The following is a 12,438-nucleotide window of genomic DNA, read 5'->3' on the forward strand; positions in this document are numbered from 1 at the left end:
ACAGGATTGCAGAGATCTCCGGGAAGTTCCTCTGGGTCCTGTGACTACACTGCCACCTTCTGGCCACAGGCTCTATCACAACAGCAGCTGGAGATGTCCTGCCATGGTCTCCACCTCAGGTGCTGCAGCCAACAGCAGAGACACACAGCAAGTCAGACACCACTCTGCTCACAACCGGGGCCTGTAGCTCCTTCCCCAGCTCCCTCCTCACCACCTGCAGAAGCTCACAGGCAGGCAGGGTGGCCTCCCCAAGGGAGGACTCCATGTCTTGATCTGCACAGGCTGATGTTAGCCCTAAGGTGAAAACTCATGTGTCATCCTGATATGGCTCCACTCACTCCACGAACACAGGCCCCATCACTCAATCCAACCCGAATCTGGACCTTGCTCGGGAGGTGTGTGCGGACATGGCTGACGGTGGGTGACTGTGGCTTCCCTGAGGAGGAAGACGTCTGGCCCGTGGTCAGCAGGCCTGGCTGGTGCCCTTCCTGATCCAAACCCTGGCCGCAGGGCTCTGGCCCCTGAGCCATGTCCTGTCTCTGAAGACGCCAGCTCTAACAGAAAGCCCACGAACCATGAATATGGTGGAGCCCCACGAGGACAAGGGCTGTGGGTGCCCAGCACCATGTCCTTGGTCTCCCCTCACTGCCCAGGCCCCTTGGGTCAGGGTCTTATGCTGGCTCGTACTGCTCACCCTCCTTGGCCCTGTCATGGGCTTCTAAGTCTGGCCTTGAGAGAGGGGCCAAAGAAAAACCTGGGAGCGCCAAGAAAATAATTTTTTAAAAATGTTTTATTGTTATTTGAGAGAGAGAGAGTGCACACATGCGAGCAAGGGAGGAGCAGAGAGACAGGGAGACACAGAATCTGAAATAGGTTCCAGGCTCTGTCAGCAGCAAGCCTGACATGGGACTCGAACCCATGAGCCACAAGATCACGACTTGAGCTGAAGTTGGATGCTCAACCAACCGAGCCACCTAGGTGCACCAAAAAAATACGTTTTTTAAATTAAGTTTTTACGTTAACATTCCCAATGTCTTGGTATTTATGGGACCAGGTCTATTTTTAAGCACATTTCTTCTTGAAACTTCCATTTAGAATAACATCACAATATTCATGTGTTAGGGAAATTGGTTATACATTAGCACTGAAATCAATCACTTCAGAGAAAAAAGAAACCAGGACAGTAAAACCATGTCTCTTACTTTAACAGACACCTGGCAATCAAAGTTAATAAGGAAGGACTACTGGCCTGTCAGAAAAATTGCTATAATATAGAAGTAAGATCACATATAACACCAGTATTAGAAAATACGATACTTTATGACTCTGGGATTTCTTAAGCTGGACTCAAAAACAAACTGAAGGGGAAACATGGTGGATGTGACCGCAGCAACATTAAACATTTCTGTGGTGGAAAATGACCATCTGGGAGAGGTACTGGTAGCCCCTGAAGTCAACAAGGGATACATATCTACAACAAATAAGGTGCTACTACAGATCAAATGAAGAAACAGCACGGTAGAAAAACAAACGGGATGGGCAGTCCACAGAGACAAACCTGTGAGGCCACAAAACAAATAAAAGGTGTGAGACACGCCTTCTCACAATCATTCACAGAGACAAAAATACAGACTAAAGACATGGAGTGCCTGGGTGGCTTAGTCGGTTAAGCATCCAACTTCAGCTAGGGTCATGATCTCATGATTTGTGAGTTCAAGCCCTGCGTCCGGCTCTGTGCTGACAGCTCAGAGTCTGGAGCCTGCTTCTGATTCTGTGTCTCCCTCTCTCTGCCCCACCCCTGCTCACGCTCTGTCTCTCAAAAATAAATAAATGTATCCCACTCGATCATGGTGAATAATTCTTTTTATATGCTGTTGAATTCAATTTGCTAGTATCTTGTTGAGAATTTTTGCATCCATATTCATCAGGGATATTGGCCTGTAGTTCTTTTTTTGCTGGGTCTCTGGTTTGGAAATCAAAGTAATGCTGGCTTCATAGAATGAGTCTGGAAGTTTTCCTTCCTTTTCTATTTTTTTGAACAGCTTAAGAAGGATAGGTATTATCTCTGCTTTAAAAGTCTGGTAGAGGGGGCGCCTGGGTGGCGCAGTCGGTTAAGCGTCCGACTTCAGCCAGGTCACGATCTCACGGTCTGTGAGTTCGAGCCCCGCGTCAGGCTCTGGGCTGATGGCTCGGAGCCTGGAGCCTGTTTCCGATTCTGTGTCTCCCTCTCTCTCTGCCCCTCCCCCATTCATGCTCTGTCTCTGTCTGTCCCAAAAATAAATAAAAACGTTGAAAAAAAAAATTAAAAAAAAAAAAAAAAAAAGTCTGGTAGAATTCCCCAGGGAAACCATCTGGTCCTGGATTCTTATTTGTTGGAAGATTTTTGATAACTGATTCAATTTCTTCGCTGGTTATGGGTCTGTTCAAGTTTTCTATTTCTTCCTGTTTGAGTTTTGGAAGTGTGTGGGTGCTTAGGAATTTGTCTATTTCTTCCAGGTTGTCCAGTATGTTGGCATATAATTTTCATAGTATTCCCCGATAATTGCTTGTATTTCTGAGGGATTGGTTAATAATTCCATTTTCATTCATGATTTTATCCAATTTTTTTTAACGTTTATTTATTTTTGAGACAGAGAGAGACACAGCATGAAGAGGGGAGGGGCAGAGAGAGGGAGACACAAAATCTGAAACAGGCTCCAGGCTCTGAGCTGTCAGCACAGAGCCCGACGCGGGGCTCGAACTCACGGACTGTGAGATCATGACCTGAGCCAAAGTCAGCCGCTTAACCGACTGAGCCACCCAGGCTCCCCCATGATTTTATCTGTTTGGGTCCTCTCCCTTTTCTTTTTGAGAAGCCTGGCTAGAGGTTTAACAATTTTGTTTATTTTTTCAAAAAAACCAACTCTTGGTTTCATTGATCTGCTCTACAGTTTTTTTTAGATTCTATGTTGTTTATTTCTGCTCTGATCTTTATTATTTCTCTTCTTCTTCTGGGTTTGGGGTGTATTTGCTGCTCTGCTTCTATTTCCTTTAGGTGTGCTGTTAGATTTTGTATTTGGGATTTTTCTTCTTTCTTGAGATAGGCCTGCATTGCAATGTATTTTCCTCTCAAGACTGCCTTCACTGTTTCCCAAAGCGTTTGGATTGTTGTATGTTCATTTTCATTTGTTTCCATATATTTTTAAATTTCTTCTCTAATTGCCTGGTTGACCCATTCATTCTTTAGTAGGGCGTTTTTAACCTCCATGCTTTTGGAGGTTTTCCAGACTTTTTCCTGTGGTTGATTCCAAGTTTCATAGCATTGTGGTCTGAAAGTGTGCATGGTGTGATCTCAATTCTTTTATACTTATGAAGGGCTGTTTTGTGACCCAGTATGTGATCTATCTTGCAGAATGTTCAATGTGCACTTGAGAAGAAAGTATATTCTGTTGCTTTGGGATGCAGAGTTCTAAATATATCTGTGAAGTTCATCTGATCCAATGTATCAATCAGGGCCCTTGTTTCTTTATTGATCCTGTGTCTAGATGATTTATCCATTGCTGTAAGTGGGGTATTAAAGTCCCCTGCAATTACCACATTCTCAATAAGGTTGCTTATGTTTGTGATTAATGGGCTGCAGGGCTGGTTCAACATTTGCAAATCAATCAATGTGATACATCACATTAATAAAAGAAAAGAACCATATGATCCTGTCAATTGATGCAGAAAAAGCATTTGACAAAATTCAGCATCCTTTCTTAATAAATACGCTCGAGAAAGTCAGGATAGAAGGAACATATTTAAACATCATAAAAGCGATTTATGAAAAGCCCACAGCTAACATCATCCTCAATGGGAAAAACTGAGAGCTTTCCCCCTGAGATCAGGAACACGACAGGGATGTCCACTGTCACCGCTGTTGTTTAACATAGTGTTGGAAGTTCTAGCATCAGCAATCAGACAACAAAATGAAATCAAAGGCATCAAAATTGGCAAAGATGAAGTTAAGCTTTCACTTTTTGCAGATGACATGATATTGTACATGGAAAACCAACAGACTCCACCAAAAGGCTGCTAGAACTGATAACATGAATTCAGCAAAGTCGCAGGATACAAAATCAATGTACAGAAATCAGTTGCATTCTTATCCACTAATAATGAAGCAACAGAAAGACAAATAAAGAAACTAATCCCATTCACAATTGCACCAAGAATCACAAAATACCTAGGAATAAACCCTAACCAAAGATGTTAAAAGATCTGTATGCTGAAAACTATAGAAAGCTTATGAAGGAAATTGAAGAAGATACAAAGAAATGGAAAAACCTTCCATGCTCATGGATTTGAAGAATAAATATTGTTAAAATGGCAACACTACCAAAGCAATCTACACATTCAATGCAATCCCAATCAAAATTGCACCAGCATTCTTCTAGAAGCTAGAACAAGCAATCCTAAAATTTGTATGGGACCACAAAAGATCCCGAATAGCTAAAGTAATACTGAAGAAGAAGACCAAAGCGGGAGGCATCACAATCCCAGACTTTAGCCTCTACTACAAAGCTGTCATCATCAAGACAGCATGGTATTGGTACAAAAACAGACACATAACCAATGGAATAGAATAGAGACTCCAGAATTGGACCCACAAAAGGATGGCCAACTAATCTTTGGCAAAGCAGGAAAGAATATCCAATGGAAAAAAGACAGTCTCTTTAAGAAATGGTGCTAGGAGAACTGGACAGCAACGTGCAGAAGGATGAAACTAGACCACTTTCTTACACCATTCACAAAAATAAACTCAAAAGGGATACAGGACCTGAATGTGAGACAGGAAACCATCAAAACCCTAGAGGAGAAAGCAGGAAAAAACCTCTCTGACTTCAGCCGCAGCAATTTCTTACTTGACACATCTCCAAAGGCAACGGAATTAAAAGCAAAAATGAACTACTGGGACCACATCCAGATAGATAGCTTCTGCACTGCAAAGGAAACAATCAACAAAATTAAAAGGCAACCTACGGAATGGGAAAAGATAGTTGCAAATCACATATCAGACAAAGGGCTAGTATCTAAAATCTATAAAGATCTCACCAAACTCCACACCTGTAAAACAAATAATCCAGTGAAGAAATGGGCAGAAGACATGAATAGACACTTTTCCAAAAAAGACATCAAGATGACCAACAGACACATGAAAAAATGCTCAATGTCACTTCTCATCAGGGAAATACAAATCAAAACCACACTGAAATACCACCTCACGCCAGTCAGAGTGGCTAAAATGAACAAATCAGGAGACTATAGATGCTGGAGGGGATGTGGAGAAATGGGAACCCTCTTGCACTGTTGGTGGGAATGCAAACTGGTGCAGCCACTCTGGAAAACAGTATGGAGGTTCCTCAAAAAATTAAAAATACTGATGAATAATGGATAAAGAAATTGTGGTTTATATACATAATGGAGTACTACGTGGCAATGAGAAAGAATGAAATATGGCCCTTTGTAGCAACATGGATGGAACTGGAGAGTGTTATGCTAAGTGAAATAAGCCATACAGAGAAAGATAGATACCATATGGTTTCACTCTTATGTGGATCCTGAGAAACTTAACAGGAACCCATGGGGGAGGGGAAGAAAAAAAAAAAAAGAGGTTAGAGTGGAAGAGAGCCAAAGCATAAGAGACTCTTAAAAACTGAGAACAAACTGAGGGTTGATGGGGGGTGGGAGGGAGGGGAGGGTGGGTGATGAGTATTGAGGAGGGCACCTTTTGGGATGGGCACTGGGTGTTGTATGGAAACCAATTTGACAATAAACTTCATATATTGAAAAAAAAAATTAATAATAGATCTACCCAATGATCCAGCAATAGCACTGCTAGGAATTTACCCAAGGCATACAGGAGTGCTGAGGCAGAGGGGCACTGGTACCCCAATGTTTATAGCAGCATTTTCAACAGCCAAATTATGGAAAGAGCCTAAATGCCCATCAACTGATGAATGCATAAAGAAATTGTGGTATATACACAATGAAATACTACTTGGCAATGAGAAAGAATGAAATATGGCCTTTTGTAGCAATGTGAATGGAACTGGAGAGTGTTATACTAAGTGAAATAAGTCATAGAGAAAAAGACTGATACCATATGTTTTCACTCTTATGTGGATCCTGAGAAACTTAACAGAAGACCATGGGGAAGGGGAAGGAAAAAAAAAAAGTTAGAAAGGGAGGGAGCCAAACCATAAGAGACTCTTAAAAACTGAGAATAAACTGAGGGTTGATGGCAGTGGGAGGGTGGGGAAAGTGGGTGATGGGCATTGAGGAGGGCACCTGTTGGGATGAGCACTGGGTGTTGTATAGAAACCAATTTGACAATAAATTTCATATTGAAAAAAAAAGAGAAAGAAAATAAATAAATGTAAAAAAAATTTTTTAAAAGAAAAAAAAGACTAAAGACGTGACCAAGATGTTACCTGACACCCATCAGGAAGGCGAGCCTGAGGAGTCAGGTGGTCCCAGGCTGTCCAAAGGCATACGTCCAGCCCCACGCTCTCCATGGAGACACATGGGAGGACTCCATGGGCCCTCGCCAAGGCCTACAAACCCACAAAATGTATCTGCACGGTTGTCCAGGATTCTGATTCCCAGACACATTCCTGGAATGGGCCCAGGTCGGGGGTGCAGAGCCGGCATGTTAGTGTCAATTAAGTCCCACAGAGGAAAGAGGTGAAGACACCTACCCTGGAGCCCTCCTCTGTTCTGGATAGAAAGCAGACTCCGGAGAAACCTGCCTGGCTCCCATTTGAGTGTGTGGTACACCTGAGTCTGGGACTTGCCCACTTCGAGCTGGTAGGAACTAAGGAAAGAGGCCCGAAGTTGTTCTCACCTGCTAACAAATGCACAGTTGCTGGTGCCTGGAAACCAGCAGCTGCTCCAAGCAATGCCTCAAATGACGGACATGCCACAGGCATGCTGCATTTGACCATGATTCTGGAGACTTGTGCAGGGCCTGTACCAGCGGTCACTCACCTGTGTGCCACATGGAGCAGCCCTTCTCTGCTGGGGAGGAGGTTTTGGTGCTGCTGGGTGTCACGGCGTCTCCTAACACCTCCATCTTTTTGCTGAACTGCACCTCCAAAACGGGGATGGCCTCTGGCATCCTGGCAGATATCAAGTGGTAGGCTATGTCAGGCTTCCCAATGAACCGCTGGCGGATGCTGATCTCATAGGGCGTGTGAACCTTAATGTCATCCACGTCTTCTCTTTCGAACCTGTGCATGAGCGCAGAACTCGAATCATGGATTTCCAGTCCAGACACTAGGACGGTGAGACTCCCTGGTTTGACATGGGATGCTGTTCTCTGGGAGACAACAGCAGGAATTCTGACCACTACCCCTTCCTTCCCAAGAGCTTTGGGACTAGCCGTTGAAGCGTCTCCCTTAAGCTTTGTTTCTGATGGCATCTTCCAAAGCTTGGAGCTAAAGGGCCACCAGGAAGGGGACTCCAGCTCTGTCAGCAACCTAAAAGACCAAACAAAACACAGAACAGTCAACGGGGTTTCAGCGCGTTTTCTTGAAGACTGCTTTAGCCTTCATACAGCACTTAGCCATTTTACAGGGCTACATTTTACCCAAGCACTCCATGAAGCAGAAGAGCAGGAATTACTACCCCGTGTTTTAGAAAAGAAAACCGAGGCCAAGAGCATATCTCTTCTGTCTACAGACACAAAGCTATCAGTAATAAGCCCACAATAGAAACACATGTCTTCTGGGGTGCCTGGGTGGCTCAGTCAGCTAAGTGTCTGACTCCTGATTTTGGTTCAGATCATGATCTCGCAGTTTGTGAGTTTGAGCCCCAGTCAAGTTCAGTGCTGACGGTGCAGAGCCTGCTTGGGATTCTCTCTCTCCCTCTCTCTGATTCACCCCTGCTGGCACTCTCTGTCTCTCTCTACAAATAAATAAATAAACTTAAAAACAATTTTTTAAAATAAAAATAAAAAGGAAAAGAAACACATGTCTTCTGAAAAATGTTGCTCTTTTCAGGTTTGACCCTGGGTGATTCTGACTCCAAATAAATCCTGATCTGAATCTGTAGAGAGCCATCGGATGGAAATTTCTGCAGTAATCTGTCTGTCCAATATGGTAATAGGCACATGTGGTTACTGGGCATCTACAGTGTGGCTCCTAATGCAGGACTGAATTTTAAACTTAATTACATGTGGCTAGTGCCTACCATATCAGACGGTACAGCTGTAAAATAACCACTAATAACACCACAAGATCTATCTTGTGATGAAAAAAAAATAGAAGCAGGAAAGGAAAAGCAAAGGAACAAAGATCAAATGGAAAAAATAGAAAATAATCAAGGTGGTAGACTTAAATATAGCCATATTAGTAATTATATTAAATGTAAATAGACCAAATCCTCTAATTTAAAGGCAGATTGTCAGCCTGGATTCAAAAACGAAAACAAGACACAGCTATATCTTGTTTACAAGAGACTGTGAAATATAAGGGCACAGACATGTCAAAAGCAAAGGTATTGGTAAAAAGATGCATCGTGCCAGTAGTAAACCTTAAGACAAGGATGTTACCAAGGATAAAGACAGACAATGCATAATAATCCATCAACAATCCACCAATCCAACAAAAAGACTGAATACTAAACAAGTATATCTGACAAAATTTCAAAATTCATTAAGCAAAAACTGATAAAACTAAAAGAAGAAATAGACAACCACAGTTGTAGGTTTTAACAAATTTCTCTTCATAATATAGCAAGAAGACAAAAACAATTAGTAAGAATATAAACACTAAACAACTCAACTTGATTGATATTTATGGAACCAACATCCATCTGCTGAATACACTCTTTAAAGTGTATTCAGAACATTAAAAAAATGTAACACATCTCAATAAATTTCAAGTATTGAAATCATACAGAGCATATCCTCTGTCCTCAAACAAATGACATTTGAAATTAATGACAAAAGGCTAATAGAAAATACTCAAATATCTGGAAATTAAATACGATTCTAAGTAAAGGGAATCAAAAAAAATCTGAAGTGAGTGAAACAAACCAATATGCAAAAAATGGCAGAGTGCAAGTGGAGCAGTCATGAGGAAAATTTATAGCTTTCAGTGGATGTTGGAAAACTTCTTAGAAGGATTTAAAATCAGCGATTTAAGCTTCTGTCTCAAAAAGTTATAAACTGAACCCAAAGTAAGTAGAATAAAGGAAAAGCAGAAATCAATGAAATCGAAACAGAAAAAAAGAAAATATTAAAAAAGCCAAAAGTTGGTTCTTTGAAATAATTAAAAAAAAAAAAGAAAGAAAACCCTTACAAAAAATGATCCAAAATAAAACAAAGAAAACGCATATCACCAACATCAGGAGTGATGGAGGCATCACCATAGAGCCTTTAGCCCTGGAAAGGCTCCTAGGGGATACCATACCCAATTTCACACCAATAAATTGGACTTTTATGAAACAGACAAAACACTCAAAAACCACAACCTTCCAAAACTGAAGCAAGAAGTAGTTCAAAAGTATGAATAGCCATAACGAAGTAGCAGAAAGAGAAATTGAGAAAAAAAGAATCTCACTTACAGATGTACCAAAAATAATAAAATACCTTAGGAATAAATTTAACCAAGGAGGTGGAAGACTTGTACTCTGAAAACTATTAAGACATTGATGAAAGAAATTAAAGATGGCACAAAGAAATGGAAATATATACCATGCTCACGGACTGGAAGAATTAATATTGTTAAAACATCCATACTACCCAAAGCAATTTACAAATTTAATACAATCTCTATCAAAACACCAAGAGCATTTTTCACAGAATTAGAACAAATAATACTAAAATTTGTATGGAACAACAAAAGACCTCAAATAGCCAAAGTGATCTAGAGAAATAAGACCCAAGCTGGAGTTATCACAATCCCAGATTTCAGGATATACTACAAAGTGACAGTGATCACAACAGTATGGTATTGGCACTAAAACAGACACACAAATCAGAGGAACAGAATAGAGAGCCCAGAAATATACCCACACTTATAGGTCAATTAATCTATGATGAAGGACACAAGAATATGCAATGGGGAAAAGACAGTATCTTCAACAAATGGTGTTGGGAAAATTGGACAGCTTCATGCAAAAGAATAAAATAGGACCCTTTCTTACACTTTACACAAAAATAAGCTCAAAATGGATTAATGGATTAGATGTGAGACATGAATGCATAAAACTCCTAAAAGAAAACACACACAGTAATCACCTAGACATCGGCTTTAGTAACATATTTGTGGATATGTCTCTTTAAGCAACGGAAACAAAAGTGAAAAACAAACGGTTTCATTTTTTATTTTCATAAAATAAAAAGCTTCTGCACACCAAAGGAAATCACTGATAATACAAACAGATAACCTGCTGAATGGAAAAAAGATATTTGCAAATAATACATCTGATAAGCAGTTAATATCTAAAATACATAAAGAACTTATACAACTCATCACCAAAACAAACTAACAAACAACCCAATTAAAAACTGGGCAGAGGATCTGATTAGGCACTTCTCCAAAGAAGACATCCAGATGGCTAACAGACACATAAGCATAAGAAGATGTTCAACATCACTCATCATAAGGGAAATACAAATCAAAACTACAATGAGATACCACCTCACACCTGTCAGAATGGCTAAAATTAACAACTCAGGAAACAACAGATGTTGGTGAGGATGCAGAGAAAGGGGAACCCTTTTGTACTGTTGGCTGGGAGTGCAAACTGGTGCAGCCACTCTAGAAAACAGTATGGAGGTGTGTCAAAAATTAAAAATAGAATTACCATATGACCCAATAATATCACTACTAGGTATTTACCCAAAGCAAATGAAAACACAAGTGGTAAAGATATATGCACCCCTATGCTTACTGAGGCATTATTTACAATGGCCAAACTATGAAAGTAACCCAAGGGTCTACCCATAGAGGAATGGATAACGAAAACGTGATACACACACACACACACACACACACACACACACACACACACACACAGAGAAATATCACTCAGCCACAAAAAAGAATGAAATCTTGCCATTTGCAATAACATGGATGGACCTCGAGAGTATTATGCTAAATGAAATAAGACAGAGAAAGACAAACACTACATGATTTCACTTATATGCAGAATCTAAAAAACTCAACAAATAAACAGAAAAAGAAAAGGCAGAAACAGACCCATAAATACATAGAACTGATGGTTGCCAGAGAGTAGGGGGGTTGGGTGAGGAGCAGAATGGGTGAAGGGGAGTGGGGGATAGAGGCTTCCAGTTAAGGAACGAATAAATCATAGGGGTAAATTAAGATACAGCACAAGGAGTATGATCAACGATACTATAATAGTGTTGGATGGTGACAGACAGTAGCTACACTGGTAGTGAGCACAGCATCAAGTATCAACTTATCCGATATGCTATCCACTGAAAATTAATGTAACCTTGTGTACCAACTATACTTCAATTTAAAAAGGGGGGGGGGCGTGGACATCCACCCTTACCTGCTGCACTAGGGTCCTTCCCCAAGCATGGGATTACGGTACAGGAGGCCACATGAAGAGCCAGTGGTAACAACAGAAACCTTACGGGTGCAGGGGGGTGCACCTCTAGGGGGGGTGGTAACAAGACCTCCCTAATTCTCCCAGTTAGGGCACTGTTAAGCCCTTAGTTTATCCCAATATTCACATGGAAACACAAAAGACCCAGAATAGACAAAAACAATCCTGAAAAAGAAACAAGTTGGTGGACTCTTGCTGAGTGCAAACTTACTACACGGTCATGACAATGATGATGGTGTGGTACTGGCGAAAGGTTACAGCGTGGATTAATGAGATGGAACTCAGAGTCCAGAAACAAACCTTTATCCTCATGGTCAACTGGTTTTTGACAAGGATGACAAGACAATTCAGTGGGGAAACATCCATCTTTCAACAAATATTGCTGAGATCACTGAATAGCGTCATACTAAATAAATAAATAAATAAATAAATAAATAAATAAATAAAATAAAAAAGAAAAGAAAAGAAAAGAAAAAAGAAATTTGATTTATTTCTCACATCATTCACAAAAATGAACCCCAAGTGGTTCAGGGACCTAAACAGAAGAGCTAAAACTATGACTCTTGGAACAGAGCAAAAGAATAAACCTCTGTGACTCTGGATTAGGCAATGAACTGGATATGACACCAAAGGCAAGTGACAAAAACAAAAAAAAACCAAAAAAAAACAGGTACATTGGTCTTCATCAAACTTAAAATCCTTTGGCCTTGTGTCCAGCCAGGTCTGGGCCCCATCTGTGCGCAAGGCACAAGCAATCAGGCCCGCGTATCATGGTGCCCTGAGGGTGAGGGGAAGGAGCAGCGGAGAAGGAGAATGAGGACCTGGGAGGGTCTT

The 12,438-nt window shown here is 41.0% G+C and overlaps 1 protein-coding gene across 3 annotated transcripts in view; it reads right to left on the bottom strand.

The window, feature by feature from the left end:
* SNAP47 (synaptosome associated protein 47) overlaps nt 1–12,438 on the bottom strand; it is a 51,408-nt gene that overhangs the window by 15,545 nt on the left and 23,425 nt on the right. For all 3 annotated transcript variants that reach the window (XM_047082408.1, XM_047082395.1, XM_047082400.1), the window contains exon 3: nt 7,009–7,499. In XM_047082408.1, coding sequence (XP_046938364.1) covers nt 7,009–7,499 — 491 coding nt within the window. The remainder of the gene's footprint in view (nt 1–7,008; nt 7,500–12,438) is intronic.

Source organism: Lynx rufus, unplaced genomic scaffold (genome assembly GCF_022079265.1).
Source record: "Lynx rufus isolate CCGP_SWC_20201006 ecotype Redwood Valley unplaced genomic scaffold, mLynRuf1.p SCAF_1, whole genome shotgun sequence".
Classification (NCBI taxonomy): domain Eukaryota; kingdom Metazoa; phylum Chordata; class Mammalia; order Carnivora; family Felidae; genus Lynx; species Lynx rufus.